Genomic DNA, 23,892 nt, shown 5'->3' with positions numbered 1-23,892 from the left:
ACTGTATGGAATGTGTATATTTCTTGTAATGTATGTAATATGAAATATTAAAGATACTTCACAATAGCTGCATGCACAGATGTATGCTGTAAAAAATCTTTCCATAGCATCATAAAACTGCTCAGCTAAATACACAGGTGAACTTATGAACACAGTACTTGTGATCAGTTTTATCTTCATGTATTTTTTTTAATTGTTTTGCTGCTATAGCGTTTTAAAGGCAGGAAGAGCCTCTTATATTTTCTCATTCACCTTCCGGGCAAATCTGAAATTATTCTATGAGTTTAAGTTATCACCTAACTAAACTTATATAAAAAGAGAAAGAAACATTGATGGTGCCTTGATGGTACCTCAAAGTTTTGTAATGCTAAGGAGAATAATAGTATGAAGTTGGACACTGACACAAGGGCACAATCCAAACATTTCCAATCATTTTTTGGCCAGCATGTACCAAAGCAGCATGTTTTGTAACCTCATGTGGCAAACACTTTTTTTTCTGTTTGATCACTATTCTGAATGATGAGCCTCAACTGGAATTGTTTGCACTTGAATCACCATAATGTGCATAAAGCGAACCTTGCCTACAAAGTGCCTAAAATAATATTACTCTTGAAGTATCTTGTGGATACTGTAACATTTTCGTGCCAAGTAACGTGATGATTCCAGGAAGCCATAGCCATAGCTTCCAGTGTCATCATGTCCACAGCTGGGAGGGTTATTTGGTGTGTGGATGTTAAATCAGATCAAGGTATGACAAATCACTGGATAAGTTTGCCAGCAGATTAGTGTTTCTTTTGAACAATACATTCATCTCTGATTTATTCTATGTGCCCTGCCTTATTGTCATAATACCTGTATTTCACCCTTGCCAAAAACAGTAGCACCAAAAAAAATGTATATATATATGCAGATGAGTAGATCTATATACTTGACCACAAATTGCATAGTGATTTCTCATGGGCATCTGAAACCCCTAAGCTTCTCTGCCTTAGCTGGACAGGCCATATGGACATATTTACAGAAAAGTCTTTACATAGCATGGCTTTGAGTAAGTAAAGGAGGTCAGTGTCAACAAAATGGAAATATAATCAAATTGAAGCTGATTAGCTTAGTTTGTATTCTAGAAAAAAAGCAACCTTACCAGGTGTTCCTCCTGGAATCTGTGCTGTTAAAAAAAGGGGGGCATCAAAAATTTGCTACGTGCTCCAAATAGAAAGCCAAGCTAATTTATGTATTTATGTTGCTGTAATTTTCTGCCACTGAGTGGTTGTTGTATGTTCTCTGCACAGCTCTAAGCACCCAATGCCCTTATTGGATACCTCAATAATCCACATCAATGAGGAACAGGTGTCAGAGGTTTAAAAAGCATTTGTCCTTAAACAGTACTTGATTGTGTTATGTAACAAGTTTCTTTCTCATTTTCTTTGGTTGACAGACATTGTCACCAGGCTGTGTTGGTGGTAACCCTGAGATAAAAGATTTATTAGCGAGAGGTAATCAGGAAACACTTTATAGTACAAAAAAATAAAGAAACCAAAATGTAGCTGCAAATTTTTCTTAAAACCCACTGCTGGACTCCCATATAACACATTCTTGTGACCAGTCCATTTAATTCTCCTTAAACCAGCTACAAAACCAACATCAAACATGTGCCCATTGCTGCATTTCCTTATGTGCCACCATACCCGTAATCCTATGTCTATCAGTCTATGACACCTCTATCATAAAGAGCTAAAAATGTCACCTGTTATAGCAGCTATTGTATCAGCCTGTAAGATCAGGCACCTGGACTTCCTTTTTGTGCAATCTTGTTTCTGTTTTGTCGCAGCCAAGGACCCATACTGCTAAAAGTCAACATGACAAAGCTGGAGTAGAGTCCAAAACTTGCAAACTTGTAGCAACCTGCTAGACTTGTGCAATGCCAGTCATAAGAGACTGGCCAGTTAATGGGATTGGTTATTTTCTGTAGTGCCTACCATCATACCTATATTAAGGATGTGTACTCATCCACTTATTATAACAATTTTTCGGAGTTTTGTGCATCAACCCCATCTGTTCTCTAGTTTGCTGTTAAAACCTCTCTGTGAACGTTGCACAGAACCATAAACTCCTTCACTTTAAGCATGATGGTATAGGGTGTGGGAGGAAGGGGGGACCACTGGTTTGTTGGTAAGCTGCTGCAAACAAACACTCTGCTTTAATCTCCTAAATTTACAGTCAAAAGGAGGCAGCAGCAATGGTTCGGTTTTTGCCACCATGGCCTGAGATGAAGTAAGACAGTGCTCATATTGTGAGGTATCTCATACTCCACCCTGGTCACTCGTACAAGGGGTGTCTTTGGGGAAAATAGGGTTTAGGGGTAGTGTGGGGCCTCCCTTAGGACGAAATTGGGTGTTTGGGATGAATGGAGACACAGACATCTCTGCCCCTACATGGGGACCCCTGCATATTGGGGTTCGGCCAGAGGCTTGGGGGGTTCTGTACAATATGATACAGGCAGGGGAAGTGCAACAAAAATTCAGGTAGGAAGTTTGGGTTCCAAGCGGAGAGAAGCTTCATAAAGGCCCTCTTCCTCCAGCACTCCTGAGGAGTCCAAGAGATACTGTGTGACCTGCAAGAGACAATAGCAATTTACAAATGTGTTAGCATTAACAAAGTAGAATAATCTTAATAACAAAAGAAATATATAGAAATATATAAAATAGAGTAAATATTTATCCTAAACTGATATTTCACCATAGGTGGTTGTTCTTAGGCTAAATAATTTACAGCCTTCTGTTTGGGTATTTTTTCAGGCAGACGGTTTCATCTCTTCATTCTATATTACAAATAAAATTTCCAAAATGGGCAATGAGTCTTTGCTTTTATCTATTGTTCCTTACTTACCAAGCTCCATTTTCCCTAAATAGTTGGATATTTACCCTGAAATCCTGCCCTCTGTCTCCATGGCTTGTTTACATACCAGGACAGCAGGGCATAAAGGACCATAAGACTTTATGTAGCCCAACTAACATACAACAATTTCTTGACTGGGCCATACTGTGCCATGGCACAAACATTGTCTATAGTAACTAGATATTTAAATATTGCCCATTCTGTTGGTCTACTTCCATCCACTATATTATCTTCTTAGACCATTTTATTCATTTGGTTTACATTAAGTGTTAGATCACACATATATGTATAGGCAATGGCTGATAGTGATGATCTTGGTTATACAAAATTTAAGATTATAACAGCATAGTATTTTTGACCCAACTGTGATGAGGTTGTTTTTTATCTTAAATCTTTTCCAGATTTTTACAATATTTGTATCTCACTAGATTTCAGCATAGATATGTATATTCTAATATGTGCTTGAGAATGCTAAACTGTCAAGTTGGTATTAGTGCCAAAATTTACCGCATTTTCCACAAATTTAAGTGATGTCTTACCTTAGGCTGGTGCTCTATCTTGTAGGAAGTCTGCTGAAACTGCCTAATCTCTCGAATGATATGTGAAATCTAAAACAGGTAAGCCAAAACAATAGTGTTACAATATATTGTGTTTAAATATCACAGCATACATATTACCATGGAACCTAAACCAGATATGAACTATTTACTTCACCTCTATATTCTTTAGTTAATGTTAACATTATAAAGTGAAGCATATACCAATCAACATAACAGACTAGATTTTCAGCAAAAACATATAGCTTCCATGCAGTTGACAGGTATTAAATAACATTTTTGACAATATCAGTTACCCAATGAACAATAGAAGGCATATAAAATGCTAGCAAAGTGTCAGTTGACAGCTTGGTACCAGAGTACTTAAAGGGCAAGTGTGGGGGACTGCTTAAGGCTGGGTTCATACAATCATCCAGGTGGCTCCTGGAGGAGTTTCCAGCTTGCCAGCCATCACAAGCTTCCACATACATACAAGCATCCATATGCTTTGATGGGCAGTCAATGGGTGGTCATTACCCAGACAGATACTGCTTGAAGTGTTTGCCTAGTGCCTATAACAGGTGGAACCAGTAACAGTTCCACTCCTGACTGCCCATGTAAACTCATCCTAAGAGGCTGTCTGAACTTTACCTGTATTGGGCAGCAAAATGTCTACAGCAGGACCGCAATTCATAAGGTCCAATGAACACAATAAGTGGTGGGTACTGGAGTGTAGTTACTCCAACTTGTGCACTCATGTAGTGGTCTAAAAAGCATCAAAATCCGCCCATGATTGAACACACATAAAACAAAAAAAAATATGTACAAACACAGCAACATGCAAATAGTACTTTGGGTGCATAGGCGTTATGTGGATCCACTAATTCCAGGTCATTCTGCCATGCAAATATCTAGCATGTAAAGTCTTTACTTTTGACCAGTACGGGCCTCCACTACACTGACGGCCAGCATTACGGTTTAGGAGGAAGGGACAATGAAAGTAGGGCTAGGTTTACAACTCAGGAAGCAGTGTGAATATTTACATACCAGAATGCCCCTGAATAGTGAGTCCTATTGGGATTACTCTTGCACTTTTTTATATGTAAGAATATCTCACCATTCTCATCTTTGAAAAGTTGACCAGGTCTTCCTCTGTGTAGTTTGGGGTACCTTCTTCTATGAATGCCAAATCAGTCAGGTACATTCCCAAATACGGAACACAGGGAGGGTCACAGCTGGAGACATACGAGAACGCAAAACTTGTCACATCTCCACAAAGGTAGTATGAATATTAAAGAGCTTATCCACAAATCTTAAGACATTTGAATAAAAAAATGATCTTTCATATACAGATATGCATTTGGTATTGGTGGGTTGCACTTGATGCTAAAAACTTACTTCTTCAAGGCCTCTCTCAGGTTTTTAAATCTTCCTTCTGAAGACACCAACTTCTGAAGGCGGTCAATTAAGGCCTTTGTCTAGAGAAAAAAAAAGTCAGGGCATGATTAGTGTGATGATCTAATCCAGGAATAAAAAGCCATGTGCTATAGTGAATTAAAGTCAGCTCAGCTGTTACAGAATTCCCAGACTGTTATTACTTTTAGGAACAGAATCTAGTTCAATAATATATACCTGAAATGGTTAAACTTAATGTATTATCATCTGTAGTCTACACAGACTGGTAGAGATCACAGGGTTCTTCTGCTATGAAGAGATTATTGTTTTGATGTACAGAAGAGTAGGAGATAATCTTCTAAATGCTGTGTAAATGAACTAAGATGATTCCTTTAGATTAACTGATTTTAACCAGCAAATTCTCCCCCACCCCCACACAGCTCTTTCTCTGAATAGGATATGACCTAACCATGCATTTGGCTTCTACCAATGTTACTGTACAGGTAGAGTTAAGGACATCCAACATACAGACGACTCTTAGATACGAACAGGCTTCCCTTGCAGAAGTGTTTTGCTGTTCTGCAACCCCTTGTAACTCTTTAATGACTAAGACAGACTCTACAGTTGTTTCTTTTTGCATATTAAAGCACAGCTTGCTCCAGAAGTCTTAATGTCTAGAATTTTTTTCACAGATGAAATTACTTTGAGACAAAGGCAGGAAAAATAACTAGATGGGCAATATTAGAAATATTAGTTTTTTTTTAATGTCATGCCAGACTGTTTTCTGTTTAATACCTGTTTGGACACTTTAATCCAAGTCCTCTTGAGGCGAAATATTGCACTTCGATTAAGGGATGATGTGATCTCTAAAACAGCATTATAGTTGTGTAGACAACGGCAAATATCTGCCACTGCCACCCACTTCTCAATTATACCTGCACGCACCACCGGGTCCTCATTCCGCAGGATCTCTGTGGCAATTAGGTTACTCATCTAAAACAAAAAAATAGCATAATATCAATGCAGAGTTTCGGCTTTTTCAAAATTATAGCACTGCATAATATTAGCATTAGCATTGGGTCGAATATTGTGAAATGGATAAAGGTTTTATGCATTGTGCTAATGGGTTACATAAAGAATTATAAGTAAAAGCCTCATGCCTTGCAGTGTAACATCAGTAGGGGCTCTGAAAAAAAATAAATAAATCTAAAATAGGTTTATTATTTTTCCTTGTCTAGTCCTCCACCCCCCCCCCCCCAAAAAAAAAAAAACAAAAAAAAAACTGCTAATGAAACTTATAAAACTGAAACAACTGAAATTTGATAGAAAGAGGTAGGCCACGGATAGTAAATCTGGGGGGGACTAGATGATGCTTGAAAAGAGGCATGTTCTGATGATTTGCTGTACTTCTAATGCACACTGTGTAAGTAAGCACATTCAATACAAGACAGGAAACTGCACAGGTGTGCAATGCTGAATGTAAGGTTGGAGCTCAGCATTAAGTATCGTAATAAAATACAGTATCTTGATTCAAGAAAATATTAATCCATTCCTTTACAGGTCTATTTCAGGTCACCCAGGAAGGAAAATGTAGTAATACCAAGAATAAAAGTGAGAACATTCACAATGAAAATGCCACTTTATTCTGTACATATTATATTACAGTTAGGACCATAAATATTTGGACAGAGACAACCTTTTTCTAATTTTGGTTCTGTACATTACCATAATTCATTTTAAATGAAGCAACTCAGATGCAGTTGAACTGCAGACTTCTAGCTTTAATTCAGTGGGTTGAACAAAAAGATTGCATAAAAATGTGAGGAATTTTTAACACAATCACTACATTTCAGGGGCGTAAAAGTATTTGGACAAATTAAAAAGCTGAAAATAAAATGTTCATTTCTAATACTTGGTTGAAAACCCTTTGCTGGCAATGACAGCCTGTAGTCTTGAACTCATGGACATCACCAGATGCTGGGTTTCCTCCTTATAATGCTCTGCCAGGCGTTTACTGCAGCGACTTTCATTTGTTGTTTGTTTGTGGGCCGTTCTGTCCGAAGTTTAGTTTTTAGCAAGTGAAATGCATGCTCAATTGGGTTCAGATCAGGTGAATGACTTGGCCGTTCAAGAATATTCCACTTCTTTGCTTTAATAAACTCCTGGGTTGCTTTGGCTGTATGTTTTGGGTCATTGTCCATCTGTATTATGAAACGCCTCCCAATCAATGTGACTGCATTTAGCTGGATTTGAGCAGACAGTATGTCTCTGAACACCTCAGAATTAATTCGGCTGCTTCTGTCCTGTGTCACATCATGGATAAACACTAGTGTCCCAGTGTCACTGGCAGCCATGCACACCCAAGCCATAACACTGCCTCCGCCATGTTTTACCGATGATGTGCTATGCTTTGGATCATGAGCTGTTCCACACCTTCTCCATACTTTTTTTCTTGCCATCATTCTGGTAAAGGTTGATCTTGGTTTCATCTGTCCACAGAATGTTTTTCCAGAACTGTGCTGGCTTTTTTAGGTGTTTTGGAGCAAAGACCAATCTAGCCTTTCTATTCTTGAGGCTTATGAGTGTCTTGCACCTTGCAGTGCACCCTCTGCATTTACTTTCATGCAGTCTTCTCTATGGTAGATTTATATATCGATACGCCTACTTCCTGGAGAGTGTTGTTCACTTGGTTGGGTGTTGTGAAGGGGTTTCTCTTCACCATGGGAATGATTCTGCCATCATCCGCCACTGTTGTCTTCCATGGTTGCCCAGAACTTTTGGCGTTTCTGATTTCACCAGTGATTTGTTTATTTCTCATGATGTACCAAACGGTAGATTTTGCCACTCCTAAAATTGTAGCAATTTCTCAGATGGGTTTTTTCTGTTTTTTGCAGCTTAAGGATGGCTTGTTTCACCTGCATGGAGAGCTTCTTTGACCACATGTTGTCTGTTAACAGCAAAATCTTCCACATACAAGCACCTGGCCCCCCTCAAATGACATGACGAAGGAACTGTATATACCTAATTATACTCTGCTGGCAAAGAAGGAAATAACAACCCGTCTTGAGTATCCAGTAGCCCTATAGGTGAATAATATTAACTGCATGTCCAAACTGGAAAAATACATCCTACCTATAGGTGTATCCTGATTATTTGTTGTACTATACTGTCACAGCTATAAACAAGAGAGACTGCAGTAAGGAATCTGAGGCATCAAAGCTAAGGGCTCTAGAGCAGTGACTCTGACATACCCTCAAACATCCCCTGGTGGTGAATCAATTAATGCCAATGAAATACATAGCCCTGAAAGATTCCTACAAGGAAAAATTTGATTCCCCATTTTAAAATAAAGTAAAATACCCTAATAAAAGAGAAATATTCATCCTTAGATTGCATAGAAGACCCTTTTACCATCAAAGACTAAATTTGCACAAATAATGACTTACATGGTTGAAGTGTTTGCTTGTGTTCATGATATATGGCGTTCTCTCGCTTTTGTCAGCCTTCATCCAACCCTGACCAAAAAACTCCCTGTAGAGAAAGCAAAGATGTAGCTATCATTTTCATTTTCAGATATTGAAGAAATGTTAGATTTAAACATTTGCACAAAATAGTAAAAAGTGAAAAAGTTTAAATGCATAGCAATTTAGTTTTTGAATGCGGAAGGGAAGTTTTGAAATCTTTGTTGGTTTACTTTTTGCAGTCTGTGTCATATTAGGAAGATTTCCTTCATTTCCTGCAGTTATGGAAGTTATTTTATTGTTAAGGAATTTCCCTCCTATAGAAGAACTATACTGGGACTGAGCTTGTCAAATTTGTGTTCTGATCCTCTGCCTCTAATTTTTTCTTAATCAATGACCAAGAATGAGTATGCAGTTGGGGTGTTCAGGTAATTGCCACATTGTGGTTTCCCTTTGAAGCTAATTTCCAGGCTCCCATTCTCATCACCCCCTTCACTCACCTCTAACTGGCTGCCACACAAAAATACATGAAGCAGTGTCATGAGTACAAAAGGCAGCAAAGGCAGCTCTGATTTGGTGGTTTCCCACATCCACAAACGGCAATCCTAGATTGTGGATTTTGTGTTTATCTTGCTTAAAAAGGTAAATCAAAGAACATCATAGTTAGACAGGGATTAAATATTTGCCAGTAGAAGGGCTTTAAAGCAGAACTAAACTTTTGTTGGTGTGGGTAAGCTTTTGCCATGACCGGGAAGTATGCTATGGCACAAACTTTACTTTTTTTTACTTTTTCAAGGTGCAGTAATGAGAAACCTATCACTGCTGCATCCCTCTAGAGATATCAGGGAGCAGTGTTAATGTTTTTTTGGCAAAGATACTTTGTATGCCTCTTCTACAAAAACCTTTACTCTCTTGCTTTTTGAGTTTAACTATAAAGGAAAAACTTACCTATACAGCAAAAACTATTTACCAGATTCTATCTGCAACTTAACAAACTTGTGGTTTCAAATTCAAAGGTCTGAAGCACAGGTTATCATAGGTAACCAAGGTAGCAAAGCAAGTAATGTGATAGTGGAAAGTAGCATGGGTCATCACAGACCAAAATTGGCATGGTAAAACCTACTCATAGGGAATCTTCTTGAAGATCAGATGGTCCAGTAATGTGAGTTGTTCTGCAATCTCCAGAGCAGAAAGGGAATCAAATGCTTCGACTGGAGTCCCCAAACTCTGCATAAAGCACATACATAAATTATTGTAACAGTTTACGACACCAAAGTCTAAATCTCTTATTTCTACATATTCAATAAACATGGTAAAGACCCCCCTGGCCTGTTCTAGCCCTAAACCAAATCTATTGCCTATGGTCATAATCTTTTGAAAAGCCTCACATAGGCATTAATTGTCCAAAATAACTCCATCCTAAAGCTTTGGGCTGCTAGACCATCATTCCTTTTGATCAGACCCAGTACATTTTTTGACTTTTAGGACACTGGGTGGTTGGAGGATGTAAACACTACTCAGCACTGGACAGGTCAGAGCACTGGAAAGTGGACACTACTGGACATTACACATCTGTAAAACATATTTACGCATCTATACCTTGTCCATGTATACAAAGCATGCCTTTTCTTGTAATAATCTTAGAGTTTGATATCATAACAAATATTATTTACTGGTGTAACTTACCATATGTTCAATCTCTTCCAGGGATTGGGTGTCTCCAGGATCCTCCTGTGTCAACGTGCTAAAAATGAAAAGGATCACCAATAAAATATTTTCATATAAACTGAGTACCACAAACGTTATGATACAATTAGAACTGGTGCAACATTATTCTTCTGAATATGAAGTACTATATTAATATGCACAGAATACACAGATGTATCCACAAATTTGAACAGATTGAGAAAATTTTCACATTCCTTTTAGTACACAATTTCTCAAACCCAAGGCTCTCTGTAAAGCGAACAGCATCCAATCTAGAATATTAGATTTAACCCAATTAATCTGTGATGCCTTTCATTATTTTACTAGACCAAATGTAATCTCACAAGATAAGAGTGCAGAAAGGGGCTACGTCATATTTTAGGGCTTCCAGGGCTTTTCTACAAACACTAGAGGTTGTGTTGTTGGAAATGTGCAGGAAGAACAGCAGATTGTAAACCCTACCAGAATCTTTTGATATTAGGCAAGAAGGCAGGCTATTGTTGGACTGACCTACATTAGTTCTGCCACTTAACAGGTGAAAACAGGCAATGACCTCCTGCAATGATATAAAAATTGCTTTTACAGCCATCTATGAAGAAACACTTGTGCTCCTTTACAACAGTTACAAAATGTCTAAATAACTTATATATATAGATAATAATATAAAATAAGAATATAAAAAACATACATAACTGAATGAGTTACATAATGAGGAGCATCCTCTACATATCCCAAAGTAGGCACTCATAAATAAAATGATATCTAGCCTGCCTTTGCTGAAATCACCTACTGCAAATGCTATCTCATTGACCCGGAACAAGCATAGATATTAGAGACGCTGACCTTCCTCTAATTTTAAGTTAAATAGGTATTTTTTGTCGGTCTGTGGCTCTAAAATATGAAAGCAAGACACAGTCAATCAACTAGCTTTTTCTGAATAAGACCAGCAATGGCAGCCACCATAATTCTTTTAATGGCAGGTGTATACACTGCTACTCAGGTGCAGATTAAGAAGAAACCAACACCTAAAAGAATAAAAAAACATTCACAATATAAGGGTCATATTAGTAAACTTAATTATTTGTTATATAAGTTTGTATAAAATGACATGCATCTAGTGCCTACATTTTCCCAAAGAATACCAAGTGAATGTCTCACCGGATAATGTTGGCTGCAGCCTTTCTCTCTTGTGCCAGCAGCTCTGGATTGTGGATGACCTCCTCCAAGAAACTTATCACTTTATTTTTTAGCTGTAGATTAGTCTCGAAATCCTGGGACACAAACAGAGCATAGAACACTTTATTTACTGCATCTTTAGCTATTCATAAAATTCTATTACTCCAGCTGTAGTAACGTATCTAAATATTCTGCAATAACGCTTCACACACTAACAATTGTTTTCCAATTTAAAGCATACAAGAAACATGAAAAGCTGTTCTAATAACATTTGTGTGTACCACATAGGCATACCAGTCCACAACATTAACCCTTTCCTACTGCTGGTAATGTGCAGATCAGCTGCTATACTGATTTTCACCTGCAGATGGGGCCATGAATACAATCTGCTACAAATCAAAGGTGTTAACTTCGGACAAGGTACGGGGATAAAGGAATAAGGAGGAAAAAATGTATTTTGTTGGGAGCTCCCAGATCTATGGAAATGTTAAGTGTTGATCCAGGTCACAACTCTGTGAATATTAAGCTGCCAATGGTCACAAATAGCTGATTTGCCAAACTCAATACTATTTCCACTAGTAGATATAACATACAACGATTACAGGGAATTGATATAATTCAAAAAAAGCAAATTTGTAAAGGAGCCCAGGGTTATTTAGTCCTACCTATGTCATGATCATTGAATAACAGAACAACAATGGATTAGCTAATAACTATTAACATGGAAAGATCTCAATGGCTTTTGGGAATGGTAGTTGTAGTTAACTGTATTTTTCTCTGGTTAGTAGTTAATTGGTATTTTATTGTAATTGTTAGTGCTACTGCCTAATGATCTGAAGTAATCGTTTCACTTGCTTATAACGTCTGTTTTCTGTCTACAATGCACTGTACATAGTAAACATTCTACTATAATAACAAACCCTAATGAGATGGGGTATTATAGTGATATCTCCAGCAGCCTGCATCTCCTGCTTTGCTTTTTGCCCCCTCTGTAAAACTCCTTGGCATACAGCACTTTCAAGAGTGATGTCCCTCACCATGTGCTATGGTCCCGTTCAACATGTTTTACATTAATGTTGTATCCTGCACTGATGTAGAGTTTGGAGAAGGAAAACACTACACTACTGATATTCCCAATGCCAAAATGTCCTACAGAGGCTGTAATGCTGGAACGCAGAAAAAGCAGAAGGCATAGACCACTAAAGAGATAACAATCATACCATCAAATGTACTTGCTATTGGTAATATGTTACGCCTGGCTGGGTCAGCTTATGTTTGTTTTAGTATTTGATTAAGTTTTAGGTTTAAGGTTTTGGATAATGTAAATTTTTAGGGTTATTTTAAATTATAAGGGTTACGTTGAGGCTAGGGTTAATTGTTGAGTGCCAGGTTAACCATCGGGGATAGTTAGAGGCCAGAGTATTAGGCACATTCTTTATGTTTAACTTGTCTTCAGTGACAAAATCAGTGTTGCACTCCTGGCATAAAAAACTAACAAATCATCCAGACTTTGTTGCATACCTGTAGACAAGAAGGAAATGTAACAATACCTAATAAACTGCACATGGTGTACAAAATGAAAAAACAGCAGTCAATCAAAAATAATATTGCCTTAGTTTCTCTGTATCACATGGCACTATACAAAATGATTGCATGTACTGAAAGGTGGATGCAGAGTACCTGGGCATGTTTGGACACCCAGTGTCTCAGGACATTTAGCACTCGGTTTGTGGCTGCCCTTCTGATTACAAATTCCTTGTCTCCATTCCTCTGATCTGAAGGAAAGCCTGCAATATATTAAGATTACATCTTATACATATGTGTTACATAAATATATATGTGAATTCTACATCACTGTTATGGAACGAAAGGAAATACAGACCCAATGGGATAAACCATAAAATCTACCTGGAATGCACAGATAAGGTATGTGATTTTTAACACCCAGCTGTGTTTTATTCCTCTGCAAGCCCCTATATGATGGATCTCAGAGCTCCGCGCAAATTCTAAAAGTAAAGCTACGTACACAAATCAGAATATTGCTACCTGAGATGAACTGACATAAACGGCCAGTAACACATTCCACTCTTCCCAGTAAGTAGAAGAAATGATCAATGCACCCCATTTTATAGCACATTCCAACAAATTGGAAAAGAATGATTTCAAATACAAAGCGTGTAAAGAGGATTGTTGGCCTTCAATAGCCCAATCCTTGCTGGTACATGATTGCATTAAAAATGAATAAAAATAAGCTGAGTTATGGCTACTCTAAATTTGAAATACAAGAGCACATCTTCAGGTTGCAATATGTTATGCACTATACCCAGAAGGATTATTTATTTATTATTTTTACTTTTACTCTGATTGAACCTATTACAGATAGGCAGATGTATCTGATACATTGTATTATTAGTCTGAACTCTAAACAGCTAAAACACAAAAAAGATACATATATGGAAGCTGGTTTTCCTGTCAAATGATTTTTCTGTTTATTCAGAGCTTTAGACAGCAGCTCTGACATACAGGGCCTGATTTATGAAAGTGCTCCAAGGCTGGAAAGGATATACTTTTATGAAGCTGGGTGATCCATCAAACCTGGAATGGTTCTAGTCCATGTTTCAGAATATTTGTTTGCAAATAGCAAAACTCAAAAAATCAATTCCAGATTTGCTGGATCACTTAACTTCATTGATGAAAGTGTATCTTCTCCAGCCATGGAGAGCTTTCATAAATCAGGCCCACAATGCCTGTTAAGCTCATCTCTCAGTTATGCTGCTTCTTCCTCCTATCATCAAGTTTACACATATATTGCAAGACAACTGATTACCTTTCTATACTGGTTCTCTCGGTCAAGAAATCAGCTGAACAAGAATCTGATAGTGGGTCAATGTCAGGTGCTTAGATCTAGTCCAGAAAGATGGTGAGGTGCGCATATTCTCCGTTACACCTATGAACAGTGCCCATGGTTCAGACACTACATGTAGTGTCTCATCCACATCTGCCCATAGGGAATAAATGGGGGTGTAGTGGGTGGTTCAAAACCGTTACTGTAAAATCCTAAAACGCTGATTTACTAAGAACTAATACAGCAGATAAAAGGTAGACATGGTGCCAACCACTAGAAACCACCTGGGAATGACTGTTCCCACCACTTGTCTACACAAGCCCTTACACTGTTTGAATTTAAAAATACTTTAATTATATATTTTTAAATATGTAAATACATAAATAATGTGTGTTTTTTTGCCTGGGGTTCTGCTTTCAATAAATCTGATTATTTAAAAACCAAAGGCAGGTAACTTACAACTGTTTGACTATTCTGATAATGCAAGGCCTAAAATGCAATGACAGTGAAAGGGTGACATGACAATCTGGAAATTGTAACTCCAAATAAGGTTTCATTCTACGTCTATTTCCTTCTACCTGCAGTAGCTAAAGACATCCGTCTGTATGTCTCCTTGGTGGGAGTACCCTCATTAGCTCCGGCAGTTGCTATGGCGAAGGCAGAGGCTGCTGATAAGTTGCTGCGGCTACTGTCGTGCTCTCGGCAGGATGTCATCACAATGCCATTATTATAGGAAAAGAGTGTAAAATCTGTAATAGAATTTGCAAACTATACTAAATTATAAAATATATTATATTATATATTTTATAAATATTATAATAAATGTAAATATATACAGTAAGTTTAATACCCACATAATGCATCTACAGAATAAAGTAAGTAAAGCCAAAAAACGTCTGCAATACATGCACATTTCTCAGGTTTTACTCTTTCAAACATTCTTCAAGTAAGAAAAATACCTGCTGATTTGTCAAAAAAGCAGACTGTGCTCGAGATTAGGTGGGTTCCCCACATGTAATATGAATGTGGTTTGCCACATCCGCAAGAAGTACCAACAAATCAAGTAGAAAGCCTGGGGCCAACAGATCATCACTCTAGGGGCAGGTAGAAGTTAAGGATTTTGTGGCAAATTTAACAGTTAAAATATCAGAAATTTTTTAAATATCAAAGATAAAAAATAAATGGGTTTTACAGTAATAGATCTACAAAACAGAGCCAAATAAAAACAATATCAAAAGTTCAAGTTCAAGGTTGTTCAAGGTTGTTAAACATTTAATCCTCCATTTTTTGACCGACAGAGTCCCAACACATTTCACAGGTAATTTCTCACTTCACCAGTGGATTATTGGTTATCGGGGAATCTTCTAACCTTGAAATACTTATGCATTAGGCATTGAGCAATGACAAATCATTGCACAAGTTTTGCCGTAAGGCTTCATTGCAGTGACGGGCAAATGTACACCATTATACCAAATGGGATAGTGAGCCACTGTTACTCAGTGAAAAAGTTTCATGGCAAGTTAACCAATATGCTGAAAACAGGTTTTTATCTACCAACGCATTCAATACATGAAAGTTTCAGCCTTTATTTATCTTCTGGACTGCACTGTCCTGCTAGCTAAAATTACATAGTTACCACCTCTAATATAAATGATAGAAAATCTGAGAAGCAGAAATGTAGGCCAGTGTGTTCCACGGTTCAAGAATCACTCTTTCTACTTCCTACATTTACAAGTAAACAAATGTACAGGATCGCAGGGTTGGATCCCAGACGGAAGGTATAGTTCCCCTATATATGGTTTCTGGTCCCTTTAAACTGGTGTGTTGGGAAAGGATGCTTTGTTAGGCAACTATGTTAGGCAAATTTTTTACAATGGGGATTTTGTTGGGGTGATTAAAGAAGGCAGTTTACTTACCAGCAGAGTTGCGGCCACGTTGAGAGATTGGCGTAGTTGGTGACCGAGTTGGAGATGTGTCGGTCTCAGCTTCATCACTTTGTGTTTGTTCATTGTCTGACTCTGCTGGACAGGAACTCTCCGAGTCTGTGGGATATAAAGAAATATAAATCAGTATCTGAATAACAATGTGGCCAATCAGTTAGCTTTTCTGCCATGCAGTGCTTGGAGACTGAGCTTGGTCTCAATCAGAAATAATCCATTTAATATTTATGTGTTCCCCATGTTTGTATGTGCTTTATCCCACAACACAAAGACATACTGAGAAGTAAAATATTTTTTTAGCTTTCTGGATATTATAGCTTCTGGGTCATGCTGTTAATGGTTCTGTGTACTATGTAAGCACTTTGTAATATTTTGTGCTTACATACACAAAGCAAAATAATAAATCAGTTTGCAATTTCTTCTATACAAGGATTGGTTCCCAGTGCATTTTTTTCCCAAATTCTCATTTGAGGTGCCATAAATATTTATTTTGGCACTTAGGGCCACATCTAAAAAAATATTGCAACCCTGTTCCATAGGAACTGTACACAACATACATTAGTAAATGGAGACCTATATCCAGAGGTGTAATAGAAAGGACCAGAGCCCCTGTTAAAAATATGAATAATTCCTTTTCATATCCCATAAAAAAGGAATAATTGGGCAATTTCAACTGTTGAGTTGCTAATACTTAAATCAAGAAACAAGGAAAACTGCAAAATACACAGGGTAAAAGCTTTACATGAACTGTTCTATCCTAAATTATATGCTATTCTGTTCTGTTATTCTTGTGATTAACACACAGGGGACACCAGGCAGTTCTTCTCTTTCTGTTTTGAAGCTTTATTAGCATTAGGAACATTTTCTCTTTTTTCATTGGGCTATACACATGGATACAATGTAACTTGGAGCTAAATGAAGTAAGTACTCATTTGCCCAGAAATGTATTCCATCATATGCACTTATTGCATTTTATATTCACCTTTAGTCATGAATAAATTGTGAATATCCTCTCAATAAGCACATTGAATACTTTAGGATTTTGTGCATACCTAAAAAGTTGAATGTATCAAACACTTTTTTTTATAATAAATGGAATTCTACAACTGTCTTGTAATGGTTTATTTGTCAGATGGGTAAAAAAAATGTAAAGTTACCTTATTAGTTTAGTTGTATGTTTCTCTCTTACCTTTAATTTGCTTCTGTGTTACTGGCTCCTCATCCTTCTCTGCAGGTTCCTCACCTTCTCCTACTTTGCTAGGTAAGCTTCCAGACACATAGAGTTTATTGATGTCCAAAGTGGTTTTGCTGTATGGAGGAGGAGCAGGGCAGGCACTTGAGTATCCATTTGAAGAACAACTCAGGGCAGCAAGGTCTAGTGCTTTACCACCAGTAATGATGGGAATATTGAGTGAAAGTTTGCGTCTACGGCTGGGTGATGAGGACTTGGAGATGGCAAGGGGTGGTGGTGAGGAGAACTTGCGTGTAGCTCTAGGTGATTTGGGGGGTTCACCATACAGAAGTTTATTATTTTGATTACTTGCAAATAAAAGCTCTAAAGACCTGAGAAAAAGATACACAACAGGATAAGGGCTGTTATTCTAGTCTCACTGTGTCATGGAAATGTTGAAAAACATATTTTAGGGATCATGGTGGTGTGGAAATCTCTAGAACTAGTCATAAAGGAAGAGGGCTCATAGCCATCTCAACTACAGATAGACCCATTGAGATCTTGGTGCCTGTGCAATGAACAAATCTTTTCTTCCACTGCCACCTGTCTCCTGATCCACATGAAGACCACTACCCTAACTCTGAGTGTAGATATGCCAATCCTCTGAAAATGAGGCAGTGAGACTTTCATGATGTGCTGACAAAAGCAAAAAGTTGTGCTGTGGTTCTATAAATGTATATCAGACTAGATTGTATTCAATGATTTTAATAGCATGTGGTAAAAATATGAGCAGAAAAGAAGCAGATGTAAAGAAAATAATGAACAAGGGATATATTGATGTATTGCTGCAAATTGTTTTTCAAACAGTACTCAAGGAGTATAAAGGGATTTAAATAAAATTGCAACTAATATGTCAGATTACTAAAATTTTAAGTCACCACCCAATCTTACTGATTTTTGGCAAGATTTGTCAAAAATCACAATCGGCTGGATATTTATGGATAATCACTACTGGTTCCACAAAAACAATTTAATATTTATCTTTTTTTAGCTACCCACCTGGCTGGAATGGCACTGACTGGTTTCCTGTAGATTGCGATAAGCTTGTCCAACACAATATCAGCACAGGTGAAGACCCGGTAAGAGTGCAAGAACGTGTTCAGGAAGTCGATACTTAAAAAGCGCAGATCAGTGAGACGTTCCAGTAAGCGCTCAACGCTCGCATAACGTATCTGAAGGACCTTGCAAGAGTTCAATGTCCTACTAAAACGAATGTCAGTGTCATCACAGTATAAACTGGCGTCCGACCTGTAAAAAATGTAGATTATGATGTACACTTACACATGACTATGACTTGTGTAGACGATAAGTTGCTATTCAAATCAGTATGTATGAAATACAAACATACTGCTACACAAAAGCACTTAAAAATTGCAAATGCAGTTTTATAGTATTTATTGAAAGTGCTTAAAATGAACATGTCATGTCATACATCATGTGTAAAGTATACACCACAGGCTTCTGTTTCCTTGCAAATCCTTTACTCTGAATCTGGAGAGATCCTCCACTAGTGTGCATGTTGGCACTAAGGCCAAGCACCTCTCAGCACTAAAATCCACTTTCATTCTATCACAGCCAGGATCGGAACCTCAGTAACCCAAACAGCATATATATAGTACAGGACTCTCAAATGATAGGGAAGGTGAAAGTAATGCTTAGATGCTTAAATAAAATTAAAGGTCCCAAAGATATACTGGGCTTAAGATCCAAAGCTCTCTCTCCAGGGAAATGGTTACCAATAAAAAGTTAAACTCCATGCTCAGCTTATTTTTCAAAACTTTCCACAAATTTTTTTTTACATTTTTTAAAAATGTTTTTCATCAGATTACCATCACTGTTATTACAAGTTATCACAGGTGGCCAATGTATCACTTCAGAAACAAGTTTTACTTGGCACAGAAAGGAACTGTAGGGGTTTGGAATGAGTATCTATTAATCCAATATATGGATAACAAAATAGTAAATAACTGTAAATAAATTTCTTGTTAACTCACTTTATCATCTGGGGTACGGAGACTTTGGAGTTCTCTTCAAACGCATTCATCATGAGTCCATTACAGCGGATGTTATCCACACACTGTAGAGAGAAGTCAGAGTCAGTCTACTGAGAATAGTATGGGCCACACAGATAAATGATATGTGGAGTAAGGTAAACCAGTTCCAGAGAGCCAAAAGGATGCACATGTAATAAAATAATTCTCACTCTAGACAATCCACACATTGGGCATGATTTGATAAAGCTCTCCAAGGCTGCAGATGATACATCTTCATCAATGAACCTGGGTGATCCAGCAAATCTGGAAAGGATCAGGTCCAGGATTGAAAACATTTGCAAACAAATAGCAAATGACTTTTAGAAAATCCATTTCAGGTTTGCTGGATCACCTAGCTTTACTGATGAAAGTGTAACCTCGCCAGCATTGGAGAGCTTTAATAAATCAGGCCCATTATATGTAGCCTAAAAGCTGGGACTTCAAGATGCCTGCAAATACCTTAACTGAGGTATAGTATTAGGAAGTTTTATGACCTGGGGCCTTCTCAAACCCCATCCATGACATTCGGAGAAACATATTATCCTAGATTCCAAAACACTTTCACTGCCTCCCTATTTCCTGGCTATGTATAATAATATTGGTATATTGGTGAGCACCAAGTCTCTGGATCGAAAAATAAATAATACATGGCATACAGAAGGATTTCTGACACAGAATCAGATTTTTATATTTACTGTGTGGAAAAATAAAACAAATATTGATGACTATGGTCAACATCTTTAATTTGTGCCAGTTTTAATGAACCATCTCTGTAAAGGTTAAGCATACAGAAGAATGTGTGGACTGTGTGGAAAAAGGTTGCCTTAAAAGTGTACAAGTCTAAAAGCAAAATTTCCCAACAAAACCCATGACAAAATAGATTCAGTATGCAAAAGTTGTTAGATAACCCATTTTTATTAGATAATCCCGGTTACAGTGACTATTCAGATATTGGATGGGGTACAGGTCACTGAACAATGTACATAAAGTAGTCTGATAAGCATACCAATGCAAAAATATCCATGAATTTATATTTTTAGCATGTGCCATGCATTACAAATAGACAAAAAGCGACTCAATGGATAAAAATAGATTTTGTACTAATTTTTTGCCTCCATTAAATCAATCGTCATCTCAGGATTACAGATGTTTACTAATATCACAAAGTCTGATAAAAAAGCTAATCATATTTGAAAGTCTATTTTTACATATATCCAGCCAGCTAATACCAGTTATCAGCATCAGTTTTTCCTGCTACTATCAATTGCTAAAATACAAAATATTATTACGGCTTGCTAAACAGTTGAGGTGTGTGCAGAGAAATGTAATCTAAGCTGACAATATACAGCTATCCATTGCATATGGAACCTAGAGAAAAATATGAATAAACTGAATAGTAGATAGTGGATATAGGAGATTTCCAGGACAATGAATGTGGAGATATATTGTAACCATGGAGTTTAGAACCTCCATAACAATAGGCAATGTCCACCACTTCTAGTTCCTTTTTTCATTGAATATTTTCTAGATTTTTCATTTTATTTCAATTTTCTTCTAGGGCAATATTTTTCCACCACTTCAGATAACCTAGAGACCTACATATTTGACCCCCATTGTGAAATATAAATATGAAATTGCAAGCAGTGGATACAAAGCTAAACTCTGAACTATACAAGGAAGATAAAGAGTGCAATGTCTGCATACAGTGAAATGATTGTATACGGAAGAGCAAAAAAAAACAATGAACACTAAGGACAGAGGAGCAGAGACCAATGCCATGTGTAGATGGGTTACCCCGTGTCATAAATTGTAAGAATACTTATATTTTCTGGGATATCAATGACCACATAAACCTACAGGTCTCTTGCATATGTAACACTCAATGAACTCTGAGATGAATCCTGATTTCCATAATCATATATAGCAGATAGTTCATTATTCTATAAAGTATTTCAAAACTCACATATACAGGCTGAATGGAATTGACTGACACAACTCCATGGGCATAAACTAGGGTAGAATCCTATATTGTAGCTGACAAGTTTTTTGGGCAATACATCAATATATATTTGCCTGACAACTGTTTCTGTGTTCTTTAGTCATGTTCCCTAGGCATATATGGCTTCCTTACTTCATCCTATAGAATTTATTTATATTAGAGAAATGTATGCACAGGAGCTACGCTTGATGGCTCATGGTCATTACTAGATAACCAAAACAGCTGAGTGTGTCACCAACACTGGGGCATGCTTGCAAATACAAATAGGGGTTCCCTAAGACTTTCAGATATCCAAGATCATTAGTGTCAGTGATGTGAGGGGCACAAACTGCTCACTGCTTAAGGAACCACTGGAGGAACTCTAGGCTTCAACGGAACCCAGGTTGGAAAACATTGGTCTGAAGGGTCCAAAATTCTGGTAAATATAGATATGAAGGGGAAATATATCTAATATGCCATTATTTGTCCTATAAACTATAATGAGGCTACTCTTTTTACTACTTGTAATATGTACTAATCTAATATTTACAAAAATATGACAGTGGGTATACCATGAAGACTCAATGATGTTGTGATGACTATGGAGGCATGGTGATTTCAAAGTGATGACACAGTTGTGACCTGGCTGATGTCACTGGTCCAAGCTGCTTTCTCCTGCCTGGAAGATGCGATCAGAATGACAACAAAGGGGGCAGAGTCTTTGGGCTCCACTGAGATTTTGAAGTCCCAGTGATCTCCATCTTGTCTATCTGCATTGGGAGAAAACAAGACAAGTTACTATGTGCAATGTGCAACAATAATACAACAGATGTTGATTGTGTGATATCAAAAGGTGTGTAATGAACAAAACAGCAAATGCTATTTTGGACTATATATACTAACTGTCATCATCCTCTTGATCTTCCAGTAAAGTGCAGTCCATCAAGGATATGACCCCATTCTAAACGAGAAACAAACAGTGTTTGGAAGAGGTCCATTTGCTGATGTAAAAAGGCATCTTTAGATCACAATGACAAGCTGACAATTAACAGACCTTCTTACTTTGACACATAAAATATAATTGAAAAACAACATATTTCAAAGATATGGTCCCACTGGTTTGGGCCACTAAAATTACAACAGCAGGTTTTGAATTTAGTGTGTTGCTATGGGTATGACAGTCCCAACACTGTCATTAAAAAGATATAAATTCATTATAAAAGATATAGATTTAAAAGTCTGCTGATTGGAAGTATCCAACGCTAGCACACTGTGATACTAGAGACAGGCTTCCTTGTTTCTATAGCCAACAGCCAGACTGCAGTCTTAACTTCACACCACTACCAAGGAACTAAACTTTTTTCTGTCTGCCCCTAAACCAACGCATTATAAAACTGGGTATGTAAATCATTATCACTGTATGAACTCTATGCTTTTGAGAAAAAAACATGCTAGCGTGCTAATCACTGTGACTTCATTAAATGGTAATTGGCTGCAGCACAAAAAATAGCAGTTATTGGTCAGTAACCACATATATTCTGCTGAAGAGTATTCTATACTTCCAAACCTGGCTAACGCAAACATAGAAGAGTTAAAATAGAGAAAGGAGGGAGAAGGAAAAGGGTGCAGAAGCTGGGACATAACACATTATAGCAATACAGACAGGTAATTTTTCTTGGGAGGCTAACCCAGGAACACAAAAGATATGAGACTGGTCGGTAAATCTAATTAAAAATGTCTGCAATGCGTTATTTTCATCTGTCACATTGCTATCTAGAAGTACCAAACATGTACTATGTAAAACAGAATATCCTTCTATTTCCAGGGTTTTTATTGAAGTGTCCCTGGAAAATTATATCCATACAAGTGTTATTCTTTTTAGGTAAATACAAGATTTTATTTGATTACCTAATCAATATCTATTGGCCCAATGTTGTCATATTTATTGAAAATCACTGCGGAAGATGTAACAAAATCCACAGAAGTATTACATCATCGTCACAAAACAAGTACATTATAATCTGTCATTAAAAAGAAGTGGAAATGCTGAAGCTTTATCTGTTAGGTCCAAGATTGGGCCATGCCACAAAGATTTGGGCAGTTGTTGTGAATATGTCATAACCTGGAGCAGTTTTCTCTCCTTCTTCTCTATACATCTAACTATAAGTATACTTTTTTACCAAAAAACTCAGTATGGGATCCTCCTCCCATCTACTAAGCTAAGCTCAAAGGTGGACTTGCTTCACCATGCTCAGGCCAGTGTTTGTGATTTTCTTTCAGTTCCTGTACTGTTATGTGCAGGAACTGTCATACAAGTGACAATGTACGACCAATAGGTGTACAGAAAAACCATTCATTGTACCAAGAAATCTGCTCCTTGGTTGAGACTAATCTAGTACATCATAGGTAGGTCTCCACTTACCTTTGTGAGATGCAATTTCCCTCCAGAGCTGCGTGTGCATATAAGAAGATGTTTGGTGAACAAGAAGCATTGACGTTCTCCTTCCTTCTTCAGTGAAAGGGACCCTAATCGCCCTCTTGTTGCCCTGCTCTTCTCTGACATGGGCACTTGAACCAGGCAGCCTAGGAATGTTTTTTATTACATAGGAAAATTAACTGCCCACAGTCTAAATACAAGTCTCCTAGCTGACAGTCATGATTAAAAAACATGCTTTAAATGTTTTATAGGACTATG

General features: G+C 37.4%; 1 protein-coding gene across 7 annotated transcripts in view; it reads right to left on the bottom strand.

Annotated features, from left to right (window-relative positions):
- Positions 1-1,454: 1,454 nt before the first annotated feature.
- RASGRF1 (Ras protein specific guanine nucleotide releasing factor 1) overlaps positions 1,455-23,892 on the bottom strand; it is a 47,114-nt gene continuing 24,676 nt past the window's right edge. The window contains exons 10-27 of one of the 7 annotated variants that reach the window (XM_072402514.1): positions 23,620-23,780; positions 22,101-22,158; positions 21,840-21,967; positions 19,181-19,263; positions 18,186-18,434; positions 17,145-17,518; positions 15,932-16,057; positions 14,594-14,764; positions 12,851-12,957; positions 11,153-11,265; positions 9,974-10,031; positions 9,411-9,514; positions 8,273-8,357; positions 5,622-5,819; positions 4,830-4,909; positions 4,549-4,666; positions 3,435-3,503; positions 1,455-2,611 (exon numbers count right to left, since the gene is read on the bottom strand). In XM_072402514.1, the coding sequence (XP_072258615.1) occupies positions 2,519-2,611; positions 3,435-3,503; positions 4,549-4,666; positions 4,830-4,909; positions 5,622-5,819; positions 8,273-8,357; positions 9,411-9,514; positions 9,974-10,031; positions 11,153-11,265; positions 12,851-12,957; positions 14,594-14,764; positions 15,932-16,057; positions 17,145-17,518; positions 18,186-18,434; positions 19,181-19,263; positions 21,840-21,967; positions 22,101-22,158; positions 23,620-23,780 (2,375 nt within the window). In that variant the 3' untranslated portion in view covers positions 1,455-2,518. Of the gene's footprint in view, positions 2,612-3,434; positions 3,504-4,548; positions 4,667-4,829; positions 4,910-5,621; positions 5,820-8,272; positions 8,358-9,410; positions 9,515-9,973; positions 10,032-11,152; positions 11,266-12,850; positions 12,958-14,593; positions 14,765-15,931; positions 16,058-17,144; positions 17,519-18,185; positions 18,435-19,180; positions 19,264-21,769; positions 21,968-22,100; positions 22,159-23,619; positions 23,781-23,892 lie in introns of those variants that run through there. The other 6 variants (XM_072402517.1, XM_072402515.1, XM_072402516.1 and 3 more) reach the window with 6 other exon arrangements.

Source organism: Pyxicephalus adspersus, chromosome 2 (genome assembly GCF_032062135.1).
Source record: "Pyxicephalus adspersus chromosome 2, UCB_Pads_2.0, whole genome shotgun sequence".
Taxonomy (NCBI): Eukaryota; Metazoa; Chordata; class Amphibia; order Anura; family Pyxicephalidae; genus Pyxicephalus; species Pyxicephalus adspersus.
Note: the sequence above shows the minus strand (reverse complement) of the source record. Positions and strands in the feature narration are given on the sequence as shown.